Source organism: Apteryx rowi, unplaced genomic scaffold (genome assembly GCF_003343035.1).
Source record: "Apteryx rowi isolate R43461 unplaced genomic scaffold, aptRow1 scaffold_16, whole genome shotgun sequence".
Lineage (NCBI taxonomy): Eukaryota > Metazoa > Chordata > Aves > Apterygiformes > Apterygidae > Apteryx > Apteryx rowi.
The window spans coordinates 4284814-4306311 of NW_020447863.1; the positions used below are offsets into that span (position 1 = coordinate 4284814).

The window sequence follows — 21498 nt, forward strand, 5'->3', positions numbered from 1 at the left end:
TTTAACAGATCTGAAAATGCTCTTCAAAAATGCAAAACTCTTAATTGCTTTCTCCCCGACATCTCGGTGAGAAATCTTCCTCTTCCTACACACCAATATCATCATTATTATTATTAATCCTATGCAATCGCTGCAACAGCCTAAGCAGTGGGCTGAGACCTATGCTGCTAGGCACTGAATACACACAGAGCAAAACAACTCTTCCTCTCCTACAAATTCAGTCCAAAAATTTCGTTTCTTCCGCAGATCACTGTGTTTTGCTCACAGGCAGTCTCTCAACACCTGACTGTCCTTTACAAGTTGTGCTGTTCTGCTTATGTCCCAGAGTAACATAACCAAGAAAACAAATTCATCCTGCTTTTGCAAAGCTCTGTGTAAATTTAATATGTTAAACTATTTCCATGTTGGTCTTTGTTAAAAAGCACAGTGGAGGATGCCCAGAGATTTGGCTAGGATGTTCTTTTATTACAATTTGAATACATCTAAATAAATCAATATGAAGCCCTATTAGTGATAACCACTGAAAATACAAGACTGTGCTTTAAAGACACTCAATTGTACCTTAAATTGCAATCTTCTGGAGACAGGAAAAATATTTCCATCTGTGGGTAGCCCAGATAACCAACACATATTAGCAAAGCTACAATAGGAATATTAAAAAATTACATGGAAAAAAAAATGGTTTTTTTTTTTTGGTTTTTTTTTTTTTAATTAAAACAAGTTCTGAGCCAGTGACAAGCAGCTGGCTTTCACACGACAGCTGGTCCCTGGCTGAGGGTCTTTGGGCACTACTACTCTCCACCTCTGTTTTCTGGGGTTTATCACTCATTCACAGGCGGACACATGTCATTTGCTCTGCAGTGTACCACTTCCAATTTCCTGGCTGCAGCGTTTCTTGTGGAGGCTGCCAGGTTTTATCCTGATCTTTCATCAAGGCTTTTATTAGCACGCAGCGAGGGCTCTCTGCCGAGCTGCCTGGCTGCGGTGCCGACGCAGCGCCCAGCGGCAGCGCTGCCGGGACGGCGGACGCCCTAAGGCCTTGGCATGTCCCGAGGCCTCGGCATGCTCGCGGGGCAGCGCTCCAAGGCCCCGTCCCAGAGCCTGAGGGTATTCGGTCCCACACCTCTGGAGCCGTTCGTACCTCTGCATGGGCCTCTCTTTCCCTTGCAGAAGCTAGAGAGCCCATTTAAAGGGCATTTTTATCCTTTYTCCATCTGAGGGCTCCTTGCCTTTCATCCATTTACAGTCTTTTTTCTTTTTTCTTCTTTCTCTTTTTTTTGGCTGCTCTCAGTCTTTCCAACCTTACTATATCACACTGATGATTTTCTCTTACCCCTGCAACTTACCCCAGAAGCCTTAYAAGGAAATTAATTCAATCAGCAGCTGTTCATAGAGCCTAAAAGTGCTGAAAATGAAAATGGACCAACCATAACAAAAAAAATCACCCTTATAATTAGCTGGAACCACGGGGATTTGCGTCTGCATTTCTAATAYGAAAAAAGATACTCCCATGCCCGAAGGCCCTAAGCACCTTCATCTCACTCCGAGTCAAAGATGCCATGGTGGTGTAAAAGGGAGAGGAGGATCTGTCCCACCGTGCATGTGACAGCGAGTACAAGGTCTGTTAACTCTTAGAGCAGGTGGATAAAGAGGGAGAGAATAGCGAGGTATCGAAGAGGAAAAGCAACATGAGAGCAGGGTGGAAAAAAGAATCTGACAGCAATTCAAAGCAATTAGGAAAGTGAAAAAAAAACGCAGAGAATAAAAGAAATGAGGAAAAAATTWAAAAAAGCATCAAGAGTGGAAAGGAGAAATAAAAGAAGACTTCAGAGACCCTGCGAAAGGTTAGACAGCAGTGGAGTTGAAAAAACAGCATTAGGATTGCTAGAGTTGTGCGGGAGAGGAAATGGAGAACAGTGAACCCGAGAGGCTGTACCGACGCGCCRGCAGGGACCTGGGCCCTCCATAGCCACGATCTGCCCGGCACTTCGAGGTAAAGAGCAGTTATCAAACTAGAATTTTTCCAGRAGGCCGCTGGGACACCATGGGATCAGCACACGCTCGCAGCAATTCTTTTCAAGCCGCAGAGATGCACGTTTGGTGCCCTGCAGGAACTGACCCTCTCGTCCCTACCACACACGTCTGCACCAACATCCAAGGCCCGACGGGCCTGGAAGCGTCCAGATCACGYGACGGGGACTGCGAGTGTCGCGTTGACGCACCATGAGCGGAGCGAAGCCCAGATCTCACCTGTCTCGTTGGAGAAGCAGGTTTTGTGAAACTTCCCCATGTAAAACTCCAGCCCGATGATGGCAAACATGACGATGGCGAAGAAGAGAAGCAGCCCGATCTGAAGCAAGGGCACCATCGCCTTCATGATGGACTTGAGGACAACCTGCAAGCCTGCGGGGACGAGGAAAAACACGTCATTAGTGAGGGAAGGAAAACACGAGCGGGGGTGCAACCACCAGGATACAGTTCGGCACCGGTGCGGCCCTCCCATTTCCCGGAGCCAGGGAAACGGCGCCGTCCTCCCACCGCCACGAAGAGCCTCTCCGAGCGCGCGACGCGGGCAGCAGCCCCACGGCCCGAGCCGACAGCTCTCCGTTCGCAGCTCTTTCGCTGCCGCTGAAGCTCATTTCCAATTAAAAGCAGGGGAGATAAGACAGCTGGTGAGATAGAGGCGTCAGATAATTTCATATAGACGTGCGTAACAAGATAAAAATAAATAAATAAAAATAAAAAATTCAGCGATAACCAGCAGCTGAAAGCCACCTTGGCAACAGAGCCCAGCCTAAGGTGCCGCCGCTGAAGGCTCGGCCTTGTCTCGCCGCCTTGTACAACGTTACCGAGGTCAACGCGGGGGCACGCAGAAAAAAGGCATCGCGCTGGGGGGGGGGACACACACACTGCGAGGGAACGCGCGAAGCACATCGCGCACAAACGGGTCTCCAAGCCGTACCGCACTACAGCGGGAAAATAAAAAAAAAAGAATAAAAATAAAAATAAATAAAAAATAATAAATAATTAAAAAAAAAACCCACAGCACTCTCAGCTTTCACAGCGTTGCTAAAACTGTGAGAAACGACGCTACAGGGGGAGCACCGCGCCGCCCCACGACACCTCGCCGGCCGGGAGAGACGCGCAGCTCCCGCTCGTCCCCTGTGGGGGGGTCGCCGCTCCCCGACCTGCCCTGCCTGACCTGCCCCCACTGCCCTGCCCGACCTGCGACCTGCCCCGCGCTCGGCGGGGCAAGGCGGGCAGGGCCGCGGCGAGGCCCGGCCGCGCAGCCGGAACGCGGGCGCCGGGGCCGCTCCCCGCCGAGCAGGGACGGACCTGGGCCGCGCTCCCGGCGCGGCGCCGCCTCTCTCTGTCGCCGCGAGGCCCCCGCCGGCCGCGGCCGCTCCGAGGCGGCTGGAAACGATAAGGGAGAAACGCAGCGCGGCCTAAACCTCCCCCGAAGGGGCGGCCCGGCCCCGAGGAGAGCCGCGGCGGGGCCTGCGGACGCCCTCGGGGGGCCCCTCGCCTCGACGGGGGCACGGGCACCCCGGGGGCCGCGGGGGACACACGCCGGGGCCGGGACGAACCGAGGGGCGGCTGCAGCGCTCCGCGCAAGCGTCCGCACGATCAAGTCCTTCTCCCCCCCCCAACCCGCATCAGTGATGAGAAGTTTGTGGTAATAAGGCAAAATTCCCTCGCTTGTGGCTGTTTTTGCCCCTGACAGTCACCCGCAGGAGCGATATCTTTTATTGGCACGACTGGCGCTCTCGGAGGAAACACCGTTTCAGGCACACGAGCCCCTCCTGAGCTGCTCTAATTAAAAATACCGCCACTTTCTCAAACTTACATGTCTCACATCCTCAGACCGTCACGGCTGCCACGCTGTATTGCCTTGCACGGGCAAGAAGCCCGCGAAAAACAGCTAACAGCGTCTCCTTGAGACCGTGCGTTAGAGACCCGGCTTGCAAAATAACGCCTGCCCTTCCCCAGGCCTAGCCGAGGCCCTGGCCGAGTCAAGGGAATCGGGACACAAGTCCTGCCTGCGAAAGGGCACCGATTTCGGGAGTTTTGTTGCCGCCGTCGCCAAGCCGGGCCCTCGCGGGACCTCTGCGGAGCTCGGCGTTCCCCGCGGGCTGCCGGCCGCTGGGGGGTTAACGCGGAGCCAGAGCTGCGTGTCCGCCCAGGAGGGAAGCAGCTGTTGTGACTTTGGTGGCTTGCTCGAAGCAAGGCACGGTACTGCTCTTGGTCGGAGTCATCAGACCCTTCACGCTAGCACGTAAAATATATCAAGTTGCCCGTTGAGAAGGAAAGACCAAGTTTTATCCGTTTCTTCCCTTAGTTTCACTCCAATCTGCTGGTATAGAAGGGGAAAAATCCCCAATGCAAGACGCTCAGCTGGTAAAAACTGTCAGAAGATCCAAGCTCAGTGCCGGGGGCCTGAAAGCTGCAAAATTTTGGTCTCAGGCCCTCCCATCTCAGAAAACCATTTCAACCCCAGAGACAAAGGAGTCCCAGGACAACTGCCCTGCCACTCACTCCAAAAACGTGCTTTAATTTAGGGTCACAATCAGCTGGCTACGCGCAAAATGGGATGACAGAAAATCAGGACCTAGCAAAGACCAGTAGCCACAGACTGCACAGAAACAGGGGAAGAATGAATTGCTCAGAAAAAGCCCCCAAAACGCTCCAAAGCTATAGAGCAATTTGGCTAATGAAGACAGCATTATAATGGCACTCACTCGGGATTCCTGACACAAGCTTCAGGGGTCGCAACACTCGGACAGCTCGCAGGGTCCGCAGGTCAAAATCGGTCCCAGCAGTTGCTAGAATCCTAATTAAAAAAGGGGAGAGAAAGAGAGAGAAGTGGGATTGAATGCAAGTTCCTATTTCCAAAGCATAAACATTGTGTAAAACCGACAAATTCAGGCTGCTTCAAACTTTATACCTATCATTACATTGCAAATCATGTGCCCTGAAAACAAACAATTCACACATTCCTCCAGAGCTGCTGAGCCTTGCTCATATGATAAGAAAATCCTCAATATCTGCTGGCATTATGAGGCCATTTACATAGTGAGTAGGCCTGGTTCTGGCCCTTAAAAAGCAGCACCCTGTACTTTTAGCAATGCATGCACCATTTTCCAAGGAGACACTGAGAGGGAAATAAATTTCCGCAGTTTTGCAAGAAATTATCTGCCAGAGCCTTTCCCCACAATAAAATTAGAGGCCCCTCAAATACTGATGTCTGGTGTTTCCTAAAGTCTGAAGCAGTTGCTGGTTATATAGTTTACTCTGTGTGTACAAAATCAAGTTTCGTTCAGAGCATCTTACTTGATTACACCCAGAGAGCAGGGCACAAGCAATTCCTCTGATACGCTGCAGTAACTCTGATAAGAAATACAGCTCCCAAACCAGAACAGCTCTTAAAAACTAAAATGCTCTACACAGAAAATGAAATGGTTTCGCTGTTTCAGGGCACAGTAAAGGAAGAAATATTGTCAAGGTGTCCACAAGCCATCAAGAATGCAAACTCCTTAAGCGAGGAACCTGCAAGGCGCACAGTACCCCACAGAAGGCACGGCAAAACTTTGTTCATTAATTACTGTAGCTTTCTTTTGTTGTTTCAACAAAAATATTATTGATTTAGGATAGTGCTCCTCTAACACAAGCCAACTATGCTGTTATTCCAGAGTAAAAACCCTCTCACAGCTCCCCACTGATTGCTCAATTTAAAGTGATTTCCATTTGGCTTTGGTGGGATTTTTTTCCCAGGTTAATTTGAGGTGGAAGGTGCCGAGTGGTCAATGCAGCAAAGAGATTTGCAAGCACCCAACCACCTGGTAATGGGTGTGCATGGAGCCACCACTTTGTTACCCAAAACTGCTGTCCAGGAGGGTCCAACCTTGGTAGCCACATAACTGCACCATAATCTCACACTTTCACAAATCTTCCCGAGAACTGGCACAGCAGAGGGACTTGGAAACCGGGTTTAAAAGAGACTAAGTGAGATTCCAGAGATGTTATAAAAGAGAAGTGGAAGAGCTCTGCCCTAGACTGAGGGGACACCTGGAAGGAGGCTTCCAGACTTCAGGCAGCAAAACCCGGGACAGTCGCCCGTGGATTAAACACCCGTGCACGGCACGTTCAGCGTGCCACGAGGCTGCAGCATAGAGGTGCTCTGACAGGCACGGACCACTTGCAGCGTGCACACGTGATTTAGCCGTTCCTGCCCAGGAGCCATTTTTCTGACTGCCTGATAATGTGCTGCTGAACATTCAGGAAAGTGGCTGGCTGCCACAAAGATACAAGAAAAGCAAAGTATAGTCTGTTTTTCAGATGAGACATAAGTTTTACTATGTAATATGTATTATGCAGGGTGCCTGGCTAACTCAGCTGTGGAAGACGTGGACACACGGAGAGCTCTTACACCATACCTACACTGCGATAAAAATGCTATCCATGACTTACTGACTGACTTAACATTGCTGCCAAGCGTGGGCCAGAGAAGAGCAGTATCAGCAGTACTGTACGGAAAGGGCCAGACTCAATCAGCAGGAGGTGCTGGAGGTCAGGAAAAAAACATGCTGAGATGCTGGATGGTGACAGAGGCAGCAGTAAGCCAGGACCTGAGGAACCGAGTATTTATTCTATGGGACACCTGTTCCTACATTTTCATGACCAGAAAATTCACATTATATCAGCTGTATCGATGTAGTTTGAGCACAAGCAACAGAAGACAATTTAAACCCAAAACTGTCACATTCAGAGACTTCTAATTTAATCTTCCACACCCCTGCCAATGATTTCACTCCTCTCCTCCCGCCCCTCCATCATCACAACTTAATTGCTCACTTATAAACCTCGGTAGCCTGGGAACAGCATGCACTTGAAGACAAAAGGTAATCTTAAACATCCACCTCGGATGTTCCTACCAAAGGCACAATTAGTCTCCAGTGAGCTAAGATGGATTTGTGCTGTCATTAGGCAGAGTCCTGGCTCCCGGTACAAGCCAAGAGAAGGGTTGCCTGATACGGTCATCATTTTGTTTCTAAACTCAGGGAGAAAATGGGGGTGAATAGGGGACACCGTCAGTCCCAGCGCACCAGTCAGTGCTCTGGTGGCTGTGGTGAGTCCTCCAGGGGAGGTCTTCATTCCAGTGCTGTGTTCAAACTAGGTTTGATGCTAAAAATAGTCTGCTCAAACAGTGGCAAACATCCCTAGCCAAGAGCCCTAATCATTTATTAMCTCTGACATTACCAATACTGTGATCCCCTAGCTGATTTATGTAGGACGCCCTACAGTACACCGTGTCCCATAGGTGATGAGCTGATCTGTGGCTCGTAATCAACTAGCAGTCTGACTGTATGACTTGTCCATGCCCATACGGCCATCTTCTGTTGTACTGTCAGTGTTAGGTCTGCCCCTGAATCAGCTACTCTTGAAAACCTGTAAGTCCCCAGACAGATTTTACCTAGAGAGAAAAAAATATATAGTTGCATCCTAAATAAAACCGGTTTTGGTGCAAGAAACAGAAGAACAAAGGGAGGAGGTCCGTAGGTCTAGAAATCTGTTTGAGACTTGCAGGTAAACAAGTCAGCTCTGGGCAGAGAAGGCTCTGCACTGGTGAGAAAACCCAGGTGGGCATTTAGCCTTATGCCACACTTTTCCCGCACTAGTTAAAGCGAGTTACTGGATGCTCGGCGAGGGGAAGCCGTGCCTGTGCTGAGGCCGTTTCACCTGCAAAACCAATGCTAATTTACTGCTGCTGTATGAACCATTCCCCTAAACTGCTCACGAACATATGTGCAGAACAGCACCAATGCCCCAGCGAGGGAAAGCTGTAATGAACTTCATGGCATTTGCATAAGTGCTATCTTTCTATTCTACTTTTCCCCCCACTCTCCTCTACTCCAGCTGAAAACTCACAGAACCCACAGCTATAGCAAGTAGGAAATGATTATTAAAAACAAGGGAAAGAGGGAGATCGAAGGAGCCAGATGACAAGCATGTCCTGAAAACCCTGCAGAAGCTTTCCCGTCTGCACACCGAGCAGCTGAGAACAGAGAGCAAGTGACTGAAGAGCCGGCGCCGGAAGAGGAAATCAGCTAAGTGAAAAATAGCAATGAGAAGGTTTTAGGAGGGGACCTCGCAAAGAAGAATAAATGGTTTGAGTCTGCAGCCTTCTTTGTTTCCTAATGGGGTGTGCAAAAATGCGGAGATTTAATAGGCTTGAATCTAAGGATCTAGGCACACTGAGAAGAAAAGCTATCTCCTGCTAGCCCACCAGTGCTCGGGACCGCTGCACTCTTACTTTTATAACTGGGATAAATACTGCTCTCTGCACCACCACCTCTGCTAGCAAGCTTTCTGACTGACATCTGTTGCCAGAGACAGGGGCCAAATTTGTAATAACTGCTTGGTATCTTCTGTTCTAACAAAACCTGGAATAAATTATAAAAACTGCTTATTTGTTTAGGTATAAAAGAAAGGAAAGAATGAAAAGAAAGCCTAACGAATGATTAGCAAACCGTTTCTTTAAGCTCTTTAGGGACCGAGGAGATCAGTATTTTCATGTACTGGTTCAGCAACACACACATCGCTGTAAGATGCTGCACATTTCGGAGCTACCTGGTAACACGTCTCCTTACTGTAACGCTGATCAAAGAGAGTCACAAGAAAATGCCTCGAAATTCATTCCAGCTTAGCCCCAGATCTCTAAATCCTGCAGCTTGGAGTTGGGCAAAGCTAACCCCGCTCCTCAGAATCACTCCAACCTTGCCTTCCTCCTACCTTCACTGCCTTTTAGTGGATTTATTTTGTCTTTTCCAACAGATCTCTTGGGGAACGGATGACAAAGCCTTTTTGCAGTCTCTCCAGAGGCAGGCAGAGGAGGGGGAAGGAGGAAAACAAACACGGGAGACTTTGAGTTAAGAGCCAAGAATAAACGATCACAGAAAAGGGGCTTTCTGAACATGTCTCTGCTTAAAAGGAATGACGACACTTTGGGTCCAGCTTCAACAAAGAGCAATCAGGGAGGGCTGCAGTCAGCAAACACACATCTGCCGATGACGGAGCGTGTTTTCCGCCCAGCCTCCTGGTATCACTGTTAATAAATCACAATGGAGACGGCATGAGACGTACGGGAAAGAACTGTGACTAGCTGCAAGTCCAGCAGCTTCAGGGTGTCTGCTTGAGAGCAGATAACGCAAAGCTACAGTGAAAAGCAGTGAGGCTCCTAACTAAGAATTATTAACGCTACCAGACAGATCTCTTTACTGGACAACACTGGTGCCAAGGTAGCTTCTGTTCAAGGAGAAGTCTCTGGCATAAATTGTAGGCGTATTTAACTTAACCTTCTCATTTATCACAAGCTCCCGTCCTAGAAAATAAGTGGGAACAGATAGCACACAGGATTTTTTCAGAGACCTTAGCCCAAACACCTGTTTCTAAGAACTGAATCAATCTCAGAGCGATTCTCTTCAGTGGGATTAGGAGAGAGACAAAACACCCATGAGACAGCTTCCCTCAAAAAATTAACAGAAATAGCTAACAGTGCAGCATCTGTCTTTGGAAGAGAAATAGCAGATGCCACATCCCACAGCACTCTCTTACCTATAGATTCAGTCCGACCTTACACAAACGTGTTGGCCGTAATGACCCCAAAATCCCCGACAGAAGCCAGAGCGCAGAGAACTGCAGTAAATCGCTCCAATTTACCCAACTAGATTTTGGGCTCAGGCTGCTCACATCTCTCAAGCCCCAGCGACCTCCACTTTGCAGTGGAAACCAACGGGAGAGACGAGAGCTGCGTGGCGTCTGCTGGAGCTGGCTGACATGTTAATCAGGCACACGCGGGCTGTCCTCCGAGCTCGCGACTCGCTGCTGAGCCGCTCCCGACGGCTGGCAGCTGTAGCAGTTCTTCATAAATATTTGCGGGCTGGTTTAAAGATGTTTCCCCAGACTATGGGCGGTTCGTGGACTCGGCAGCGTCCCTGTTTGCGCTGCCCGCTAGCTGCGATCGTCTCCCGCATGCACCTGATTCCTCCTCTGCTGCCCAGGGTGTAGGGAGAGGGTCCCGTCCCCCCCAGGAGAGCTGTGGCTGCAAGCAGGACCATTCGCCGCGGGGTTTGCGGTAGCTGGAGACTCGGCTCGAGTGCCCACAAGATTCCCCCATAGACCGATGCCATCACTGGACCACTTTGAAATTTTACACTAAAAATTAAATGGAGAAAGGTATTTCTTTTGAAATGAAAGATACTGCATCATTTCTTTCCAAAAAGGCCTGGGTTTTGAAATATAAAATTCATTTTAAATAGTAAAGCTTAAAATTTTAAATAGTAGAGTGGTTCTTCTTCAAAAATATACGCAGTTCTTCAGAAATCGACAAAAATATACATTTTCCATTCCCCCACCCCTCCCTTTTCGGGGGGGGGGGGCTTTTTCTCCGGACAATGTTTGCCCCAGGAGGCTGCTCTGACTGCTGCTTTCTTGGATGACTGACACATTTGAACACAAAACCAGCAAATGGCCCGTTTCTGGCCTGAGCTATTGAGACTTTCAGGGTTCAGAAATACCAAATAGTTTAAAATAACCAACAGTCTAGCCACACACATAGCAAGCCTTTGAATTAATGATCCTTATTTGGAAACACAAGCTGCTCTGATGTCTATCCTGCACAATAAATTGCTCTAGACTGACTCAGGCCTCAGCCCACTATCAGCAGATTCTTGGACTGTTTTTCTCATACGCTGTAGCAACAATTTTCAATGGAATTGGCCTTATTTAGAGACAGAATCTAGCCAGCTGGCTGTCATTTGGATTTCTGATTTTTGACCTCTACCTAACCAAAAGGAGTAAATTTCTATCGAAGCACCAAGAGGAAGGCCATTTGTGCATACATACACTAACCAGTCCAGCGTGGGAAACACACACACGTGCAATACCCACTGCTCCACAGAGAGCTACAAAACAAGCATTTCAGGAAAATTAACATGCCCTTCATCCACATGAAAAAGAAAAACTAATAAGACTTATCTAAATTAGGTGTAGCACTTACAGGTGCTGGATAAGCTTATTGCACAACAGGTCTGACTCTTATTTAATATCGTACTGCACGAGTATAGTGCTATCAGCTTCAGTGGCACAGTCCTGGTTTATGATAGCAAAAGGGAGAGCGCTGAGGGCTCCCACCTTGCTGGTCTGTAGCAATCCCTGCTGCTCCAGATTTCACAACCTCCAAAACTGCTATGCTAGTCCGTCAGGCCGGTTATCCTGTCTCCAGAAGGGGCAGACGCCTGCAGTTTCAGAGGAAGCTGAAACATCTCCACCATTGAGCTGAACAGCAGTGCTTCCCCTGAGCACCCAAGTAGTACCTTTCTCCCTGGCCCTCACAGGGGTCTTCCTTGGGATTTAACATCCCCAGTTGCAGTGCAAGTAAAAATGAGTATTTTTAACCTTTCTAATTCCAGGGTGAACACTGAAGATGTTGCTCAGTAGCACATGGTTGGCGTGGTCTGGCTGACTTCCTTGCTTGGGACTCGAGGGCCCATCTGAAGGCAGGTCAGCAGAGGCAACCAGCCAAGGAGTGCTCGTGAGCCAACCTGCCAGCTGTGGGCAGCCGCTTTATCCGGTCCAGCAAGGCTGGCTTGCGTTGGAACTGCAGTGACATTGCTGTCAGTCCCAGGCCCTTGTTCTCCCAACTGTAGCACAAATCTACATGCAAGCAGTGACTGGAGCTATTGGAAAGATGCCCTTTTCTACTCAATTCGATTTCATGGCGTGTAAGCTTTATCTTGACTACCAAAGACACACAGTCGACACCAGGTCTGAGCCGATAAGTAGATCTGGCATGCTAATTGCACTGTTTAATTTATGGCATCACCAGGTTCATCTGTTGGCTCCATCCCTCCACATCAGTGACTTTCCCACCAGCTGTCCTTAGTCCCTCTCATATGAAAGGACCCAGCTTGCTGGGTCTCTGCCTCTCCTTTGGATAACCAACACCAAGTCTAAGTAACCAAATGGATACTTGCACATTGTCTCTAAACCTAGTCCTTCCCTTCAAAGCACATCTACAGCACCACATACAGGGTTTCAATCCTTTCCTTAACACCATCCTAACCAGAGCAAGACAGACTGATCAGCTTGCTCAGATAAACAAGTTTGTCCCTAAGCTGACTGTATCCATCAAAACAGCCTCCCTGCAGTGAAGAATAAGCAGCTCTTTAGCTATCAGATGAAGAGAACAGAGTGCAAAGTAAAATACCCCCAGGAAATAACAATATTCGAGGGTAAGGGATTGTTCTGCTTCAGGGTCCCAGACAGCCAATTCATTCCTTCTCCTACCACACAACCAAACGGTGTTTTTCTGAGCCCTTTGCAGGCAGTACTAAATTTGCAACCACCTTTCAGCTTATAGGACGCTGACCCGGATGTACAGCGCAAACTCTCTCCTCTCTGTATCACAGAAATGCTCCAGAGTCCTAGGAAGAGACACAGCAAAGCAACAGCAACTCCCCCCCCCCCCTCAAAAAAAAATCACCTGCAACCCAGTTTCCTGACTAATTCCTGGAACAGACTCCAGGGAGAAGAAGGGAAGAGCAGCATCTATACGCACTCCCCCACTACAGCAAGACTCTCAGCAACTGAGCAGCACGCCACATTTAAACAAAACRAATGAGCTTTTACAGAGTGCAGAGAGCTGAGGGCTTGGCTTCTGCCCAGGATGAAAGAACATATTCTGGTACAACTAAGCAATTGCTCAAACAGGTCCTTGTTGCTTTTGGTAGGAGGACACCGCATACCACGCTGCAAAGTAGAAAAGAAGGCTCATTCGCAATAAACCGGGACAGCTGGCAGGAAAATGCACATGTCCAAAACATTTTACTGAGCTCACACTGGGAAAACTGAGCAAAGAGGAGTTAAAAGCCATCCTGCATTTCACTGTGGCTGGAAAGTAGGTCATACCTTGAGTCTCGCTACACTAGCATTACGACGGCTGCTTTCTGTCCTTGGAAATGGGCATCCGAGAATTTTGCTCTTGGCATCAGAGGATGTGGAGAGCAGGAGCTGGGAGTCCAAAGCACTCTCCTGGAGCTGCTTGGTGTCATACATCCCACCATGTGTACGTGCAAGCAATGGAGGGTTTTAGCTCAGGCAAGCAAGATTATTAAAGAGGAGGAGGGTATTTCAGGCATTTTTACTTTAAGGGGAAAAAAGTGAGACAGTAATGAAACATCATTTGGGATTTTTGATTCATTTGTCAAATTCTAAAATGAAATATTCTGACTTTTAATATGTTTCCTTTTTAGCAAAAGCAATTCAAGTCAAATCTGCAAACGCTTTTGACTTGATCCAAGACTGCCACTTTCCAGAAAGATACAAATCCACAAACAGTGTATATGAAACATGTCACTGAAACTAAATGCTACATTTCATTACTCTGCCAGAGTGATGGGAGCAGCATGACACTGGTCTCTGCTAGCTGGCGGTTCAAAATTGGGCAAGAGGCACAGGGCAGCAGGTACATGGAGGAGGGACGTGCTTTTTCTACTAGCAGGGATAGCAGGGCAGCACAGACAGTGCAGGAGGTAAGAGGCCTGAGACACTAAAAGCATATTTCAACCATCCTGCCCGACAGTACCCACCCTTGGGAGCAGTGATGAAATCTGTATTATTTGGAGCCAGAACCATATCACCCTCTGCATTGGCCAGTCCCCAGAAGTTGTTATTCATGAGTTGAGCAGGAAACATGGTCACAACCAAATTGCACTGCTGTTAAAAAATGAGTTCAGAGTGGAGCCCAGCCTTCCTATCTGGGGTACTCGACTGGTGTTGCTGGAGCTGGCAGGAGAGGGTGGGGAGCAGCAGCCAATGAGAGGCAGGTGCAGGAGGAAGAAAGGAGGAGGAAAAACCTGTGGCAATACTGGGAACATCAGTCAGGATGGAAAGGAAATTTCTTGTTAGCTTACTGACTTCTGGCCTTTTTGCTTTGCATCCGTTCCACCTCCTTACTGCCAGGAATTGCCACCTCCCTGAACCGATCCACTTCCTATCACAAAGTCCCAGGAAATGGCACAAGGAATTGACCATCCTTTAATGCTTTTTGGGGCAAGAGCCATCTTCCCCTTCTCTGACCTGGCATGGTGAGGTCCTTCCCGTGACTGAACCTCTAATTGTTGTTGTATTAATAAATACTAATACACCACTTTGCCACTGCGTCACTGAACACTGTAACAAACTTGAGATGAGGAGATACTGCACAAAGATAAGCAGGTCAGGCAAAATGTTAGCCAAGGATATTCATATAATAAATCGGGGGGTTGGGGGGAGAGTGGAGGATTAATTAACTCATGGTGCCACATTTGTGCACCTTTCATATTTACTCTTCAGCACTTAGGCAGCTGAATCTCGCTGGCACAGCCAGATGGATGAGGGCTGGCAGAAATGGGTTGTCATCGTTATTCATGCCTAGACGTTCTTGCCTACTTGACCAGCCAGAAACCCAAAAACATCACATGACTGAACTGAGCCATCGGTTCAGAGATGAGAGATCAAAAAAGCTTGATCAGAATTTCAAGTGTTCCTGATCTTCTTTCCAGAATAACGCAAAATACCAAGCACACTACAATTTCAAACTTAGATTAAAAGCTAAAATTAATATGGAAACTTCTGAAGCTACCTCGATCAGCTCATGATAACTCCATGAGCAAAAAGGGAAGCCAAATTTATTGCCCATCTTTTGTCCAGCTCTACTTCCAACTGTGCTGCCCCTAGTAAATCTCTCCTCACAGCCCACCCCTACACACAGACTCCCTTGGCACCATGCACTGGCACCAGATAAATAAATATAGCAAGTACCAAACAAACCCCAGGGGCCCTGCTGCCATCAGGCTGTTGTTACACCTCTTCTCCTGCCTGGGCCATCATTGCACTTGTCTTCTCAGCAGAAGCATGTGGGGAGTCAGGCTACGCCCAAGGAGAGAGACTCAGGCCTTGCTGCCACTCGCATCCAGTGACCGAAGACCATCCAGGTGGTCTAATCTGATATTCTAATTAAAAAATCAAATTGGGCTAACAGTCATTGAAGTGCAAGCACCCACCACTCCTCTGGTACTTCCTAACAACCAAAGAGAGCAGTCATGGTCCCTCTGCACATGGGAAGATGGTCACACCTCCAAGCACTCTAGTAGCTGATAAGTCGTCTGCCATGGAGATGCAATCTGGTTCAATATGCATGCCCGGAGCTAGCTAACTTAATGACGTGCCTTTGGCACTGGGCTCATGACTTCCAAATTAAGACCACCACTAACAGATGATACATCCAGCATTTAGTTCACTCCAAGTGCACAGCTAACTGCTTAATCAGTGGATGAGAGTCAATATTAAACTCTAGAGGGGCCAGGGCAGAAACTGGCTGTGCCATTATTCCCCAGGCACATGTTGAATGACCTTTACTGCTTCTCAGGGCCACACGCTCCAAGCAACCACAACGTCACACCCTCAAAGGCAGTGCTGACTCCGTTGTCACATGTGGCCTGCTGCCCTATGTCTTCCCTCGCAATTTAGCCTCAGTCAAGCTGGATGATGTTGGAGCTGAATTCAACAAGACTACAAAAAGACTGCACTGAAGGAATCTACCTCTGGCAAACATCCCCACAGGAACTTTCTCTGATAGGCCAGATAGGAAATCCATAATGTACTTCTGCATAAGGGGACAGAGCTGGATTTCTTCTCTTTGGAGGTGGCAGGGAGTTGGTTTCCCTCTGGAGTGTCACACACAGGGAGGCTTTTATGGCTCCGCTTCCTGCTTCTGGGAACCTCGAAGGACGGTGAGCTCAGAGCCCTATAAATGCCAAATGCTGTGAACGAGACTGCAAAGGCAGCTTCTGTTTTCAGCAGGAACTGAAGAGGACTTCCCCAGACCAGGCTCTTCACCCACTTTCACAGACAGTAACGGGGCCCCTTTGTCACTGGTCTCCAAGGGACATTTTGACTACTAAACATTCTGAGCAAGTGGATAAATGCATGTGTTTCTCATATACCTTACGTCCAAATCTGCTAGCTAAAGGACCCAAAACACAAGCGTCATTTTTCCATCCTGCAGCAGTTGCCCCTTGCTCAGAGATACAGTATTGCCAGCTGTTACACTCTGGAAGTAATTAGTCAGACCCCAAACCCACAAGACTGGCCTAAATCATGAGACCATTAAAAAAACAGCATTAGAGTTTTCTCTCTTTGCCTCCTGATTCCTTAGCTTTTGTAGGCAGCTGGGGTTATATTTTCAAGCTTTAGTCTACAGCTACAAAAAGTATGCATTTGCAAATGAAAGCTGTAATTCTCCTCTCATCACAGGACTCAAAGCTTGGGATTACTGTAAGGCACCAGATGCCATAAAACTTACAATAATCTTGAGAGAGTTGGCAAGACTGGAAACTGCAACATCTCTTTAATATATGCCTCATTGTCACTTCCAAAAGATACCATTCTCCCTCTTTCTCAGATTTTTTTTTTTTTAATTTTGGCCACAACTATCACAGCAAACATGTAATGTTGTTCTAAGGAAGACACAGTTTGCCAAGACACCTAAAATATTGTGTATTCCCTCCATCTGGTCCTGCTAAATAAACCCTGGGCCTTATCTAATATAACGAGTAGATGCTGACAATAATTGCAGAGCCATCTGTAGCATGCGTTAAACCTGTTGCAAGCTGGGCTGGGGACATGAGAATGTCAGAATTTATCCCTTTCCTACTGAAAACAGAAATTGCAACTTCCCCCCTTCTGTTTTTTAGGATACTTTAGCCTTATCAGCTCCTATGTTAGGTGTTTGGAGAACAGTAGTTCATGTGTACCGCAGATAAAACCCTTCTTTTCCCAACTGGGCATAGATAAAGCTCAAGTTTTGCAGCTGACAAGATTCGGAGGCATTCCAGGTGAGCACTGTTTGCAGCGCAGCAGCCTCTAAGGGCCATTTCTGCCTGGCACGGTGCAGAAACAGCGCAATATGTTTCAGCAGCAACTACACAACACCAGTGCTCTACCTGCACCCAAGCTCTGCTGGGAAGGACTCTCTCAGAGGAGAGTTCCCCAGAAATGTTAGGGTTTAATCCTAAAGTCTCTTCTGGCTGCACCCTGCTGCTCACACCACTACATGCACCTGAGCCCGTGTAAGTTAAACAGTTTAAACAGTCTTTTCTAACCCTTTTTCTTGAGCCGTCTGAGTCAAATAGAGCCATCACACCAGCTCATTGTTGGCAAAGCTAGGGAAATAGTGTTTCCTGGCAAAAGCAGCTGCTGGATCAAGCTGCATGGTCGCAGGACCACATGGCAGAGCAAGAGTCACCCACTGGTGTTTATGGCAGGTCTCCCAAGCGAGCAGGTCAGCTGAGGCTGCTGTCACTCAGTGGCCTGAGCTCATCCGTGGCAAACACACTCACTGTCTCTCTGAATTGCTCTTAATTTCAGAGGCACAGTCCAACCTTCCTTTCTGATGCCATTGCTCTAACACATCAATGTGCAATACACAAATATGCCAGGCTCCAAGCTCTGATATAGAGGGAGGACAGAAGTAAAATCCCATGAGCCTTCTTTGACCCCAAACAGAGCACCAGACTGAGAACCAGGAGACACGTTACCATTTCTGCTGCAGCCTCTTGGGATATGAAGCAAGGCCCTTGACATTTTTGAGAGCCATCTCTCCCCCATGCGACCTAGGTTAGGGAGAGATCACATCTGCAGCTCTGCTAGTCTACTTTGAGGGATGGCACCCTGCAGGACAGTAACCCACCACAAGCAGATGGATGCAGGCTGACAGAGGTGCAGCAAGAGGGGGATGTTTGATCAAGTTTGCCCTCTGTAGGACATGATTGAGACTGCCTGTAAAAGAGAGCTAGTGTTCAGCTACTTTGCCTAGGAGTCAAAACCACCCCAGAAGGGCCTKGGATAAAAAGAACTGGAGAAAAGACAACTTGTTAGCAGTGAAATCTAATCAATTAGATGCACCCGTGCACTTATCCTCGCTGGCCAGGTATCAAGACTTTCAGAGAAGACAGCAGAGCTTCTTCCACATTCTGCATGCTCAGGAGGCAGCATTTAGTGCCTGCAGGAATCACCACCTACACCAATACATACCATGCCCGTGCTCTTTGTGAGCGTTGGTTCACTAGTCCCGCTTTCTGCCTCCTCCATCCCGCGTTTCGGTGGCCTACTCTCTCTCCCCTCTGCCCATCCTCTCTCACACACCACAGCATGATAGCTGTCCCCCGAGACCAACATGAGCATACACAGGGCTACCCATCAGAAATGCAAGTGCACAGAGCAGCCAGGTCCCCACTGAGCAAAACTTGCAGGACCTCAGAGGCCAGAGCAATGCCACTGATGCAGAAGAACGACATCTTTATATCAGGATAAAAGAATGTGTTTAAATTAATTGGCAGTTCAGATAACGGAAGCTCTCACTCTCCACTGGGCTGTTAAGGCGGCTGGAATTGCTGCAGATAAAAGTCTGGCAGCATTTTCGTCATAAGCCCAGTGTTTCTGGGCTGTATAATTCAACCATTAAAAAATATATGCTCTGGGCTGGAACTTGACATACAAGGTCCCAGCACAGCAGCAAATGTTTGTGTTCTCCAAATTTCCAGAGCAGTCCCTTTGGGCCCATTGAGAAGTTACAAGCCTGCAGAACAGACATGAAAGTTTGTGGTTTTCCAGGCGAGGCTGTGCTTACTTCACTCCTTCCGAGTTTTGGAGCTCGGTTGCAGTCCCCTGACCAGGTGGACAAGTTCACCTGCATACCATCACCATATAAAGCACAGTATAAAGCCTACTGCATCCAGCAGGGAAGACTATTTGTTCATTGGTGCCACATCCACATTTGCTGCAGCAAGTTTGACCACCACACAAAGAAAGGACTGAATTAGGGGGTGGGATGGAGAAACCTGTGGAGAATTTCCCAGGGAGTTGCAGGAGAGGCAAGAGGTATCCTGCAACCCGCAGCAGCTTTCTTACAAGGCAGCACACAAGAATATCGTACAGAGTGCTTTGGGATGTAGGCCAACAGCATCAGATGCTTTTTGTTGATACAGCCTATTGCTGTGAAATGGTCCAGAAATCCCTCCTAGCTTTTCAGCACCACAGTTAAGTGTCTAGTTAGGAGCTAAATCACCTCAGGCTTACCTCTACAGTCAGTGGAGAAAAAGTGATTCAGAGCACAAGCAGAGAAAAAGAAATCAAAAGCAGTATTGGCAATCTCTGGTGTGCAAAAAGCATGAGTCAGGTTCCACCAAGAAGTAGCAAGACTGGCTTTAAGATCTAATCCGAGCTTAATCTCTGAGTGAGTGAGAGAAGACAAGTCACACTGTTTTCTCTTGTGCTCCTGTTTTCTCTCTTTATGATATATCTTTCTTGCTTGCTTGCACTGTGAGCTTTAGGAGGGAGACTTTACGTTTTGACTGGGTTTAAACCTCAGGAGGGCTCCCAGTACCCAGCTCTAGTCTCTGTCCGTTGAGTTCCCCAGAAGAGTTATTCTCCTGGCCTTAAGCCTTCCTCTCTGTTAAATCACTAGGCCCCGCTGTTCTCCAAGCAGAACAAAGCCTCAGAAAGGATGCTCTGAGGCTGCATTTGCAGCCAGCACCAAGGCAGGAGACAACCTCTTAGCAGTTTTCCAGTCTATCAGCATAAGTTAATTGAGAGTTTGCATAAAGCAGACCATCGTCTAGACAGCATTAAGCTCTGAACAGGGAAGGTACGGGGAGGAATGGAGTGCAATTCCTTTAGTAAGCATTTCTGACATTTGCTTAGTCAACGTCTGCCCTCCCATTTGTTATTGTGCGTGATTCCCTCCTCTGGCAGCCCTGGAAACCACAGGGAAAAGGCAGCTTTAGATGTGTCAGCACAAGGGGTGGGCTGCGGCTCCGGGTGGACCTGCAGTCTTGCTTCCTTCCCTCACTCCACCCAAATCCCCGCCATCACCCAGGGGACTCCCCAGGCAAGCCATGGATGGAGTATGGACAAGGGCCTATTTGATAAAGCRCCAGACACTGCTCCATTTTACTCACGAAGGGGCCTGACAGGAAGGAATTACAGGTCCCTTTGATTTTTTTCTCTTTTTAAAACTTCATTTCACATCTCAAAACTAAGGAACCACCTCTGAATTGATGACTTAGGCAGGCGGGATGGAGGCAAACCCTGTGGTCCCCAGGAAGAGCCCTTTGCATAGCCTTCCATGCCCCAGCCAGCGGGGTGCTGCACGATGACACTCCCTTCTCTTTCCACACCTTTGAGCTCAGGAAGGCGACACTAAAGCCAACGCTGGGAGCTGTGGCACTCCTCAATTGGAGCAGTGAAACAGTACTTAAGATGACAGTCCCCCAGATAAAATTTGGGTGATGGTAACCATCAGATACCCCTCCCCACATCACTTTCAAAGGACTCTAAGAACTAGTTTACTGTTGTAGACTCCACACAGAGTTTCAAAATAAATTTAAGCATGTTGCCATAGAAGACGACATCCCTGCATAAGCCTAATCCTCATATATGGTCCAGGTCAGCCCATATGAAGAGATGATGGGATAACCCTACACAGGTTCTCACTACTGCACGTACATCAGCTGTGGAACTCCTTTCTGCAAGTTATTAGTGAGGATGAACAGCAAAGAAAAAGAAAACCCGTATGCGAAGTACAGCAAGAAAAGGCCACTGGGATCCTTGACAGTCTGGCTTCCCACAACACACAGGTAATGTTTTCGTTTGATAATTCCTGCATCACACCCCATGGCTGAAGCTTGTCTGACTAGCAGCCGCAGGAAAACCAGCAGGAGCAAGCGCACAGTTGGTCAGTCATTCTGCTTTTCACCAGGTAGCAATAAACTAGATCTCTGACCTCCTGCAGAATATCAGGTTCACACCTGAAAAACGTGCTTCCCAAGGAAAGGAAGCCAACTTCACTTTAAAGCAAATAGAAAGTGTTTCTCAGGAGAGGGGACATGACACTGTGAGCTGCCCACCACAGCACTGCCATCCCTCCCAATGCCCCAGAGATGTGACTATTCTTCTCTGTCCCTTACCCRGGTCACATTTCCTTTTGCACAGGTAGGGAACTGATACCCCAGAGAGGGAAACACTTCCTACAAGGTTTCAAGCTTTGTTTCCTCTGGCTGTTTTGTCTTTTTCTTGCACCAACATCTCTGGAGACAGACAAAAGCTTAAGGGTTATGCAACAGGGAACTGCTGCCTTCACAAGAGGAGGACAGGAATGGCATTCCAATACAGGGTTGGGGACAAAACGCATCCGTGGCACTGAGGTCTGGGGAGATGGCAGCAGGGGGAAGCACACCCTAAAAGATTTGAGTCCTACTTCCATCACTGACCCCAGCTTGTTCTGTGACCTCCAGCAACTTCATTTGCTTTCCTCCTGCCTTGATTCTACTTTCCTCAGCTTCATTCAATCAGCCAGTAGCTCAGGACAGACACCGTCCCCAGCTCTGCCGAGCTCCAGCA

The 21498-nt window shown here is 48.2% G+C and overlaps 1 protein-coding gene across 1 annotated transcript in view; it reads right to left on the reverse strand.

The window, feature by feature from the left end:
- CACNA1B (calcium voltage-gated channel subunit alpha1 B) overlaps positions 1-21498 on the reverse strand; it is a 315999-nt gene that overhangs the window by 199815 nt on the left and 94686 nt on the right. Inside the window, exons 4-5 of the mRNA XM_026059653.1 lie at positions 4740-4831; positions 2251-2403 (exon numbers count right to left, since the gene is read on the reverse strand). Of these exons, the coding sequence (XP_025915438.1) occupies positions 2251-2403; positions 4740-4831 (245 nt within the window). The remainder of the gene's footprint in view (positions 1-2250; positions 2404-4739; positions 4832-21498) is intronic.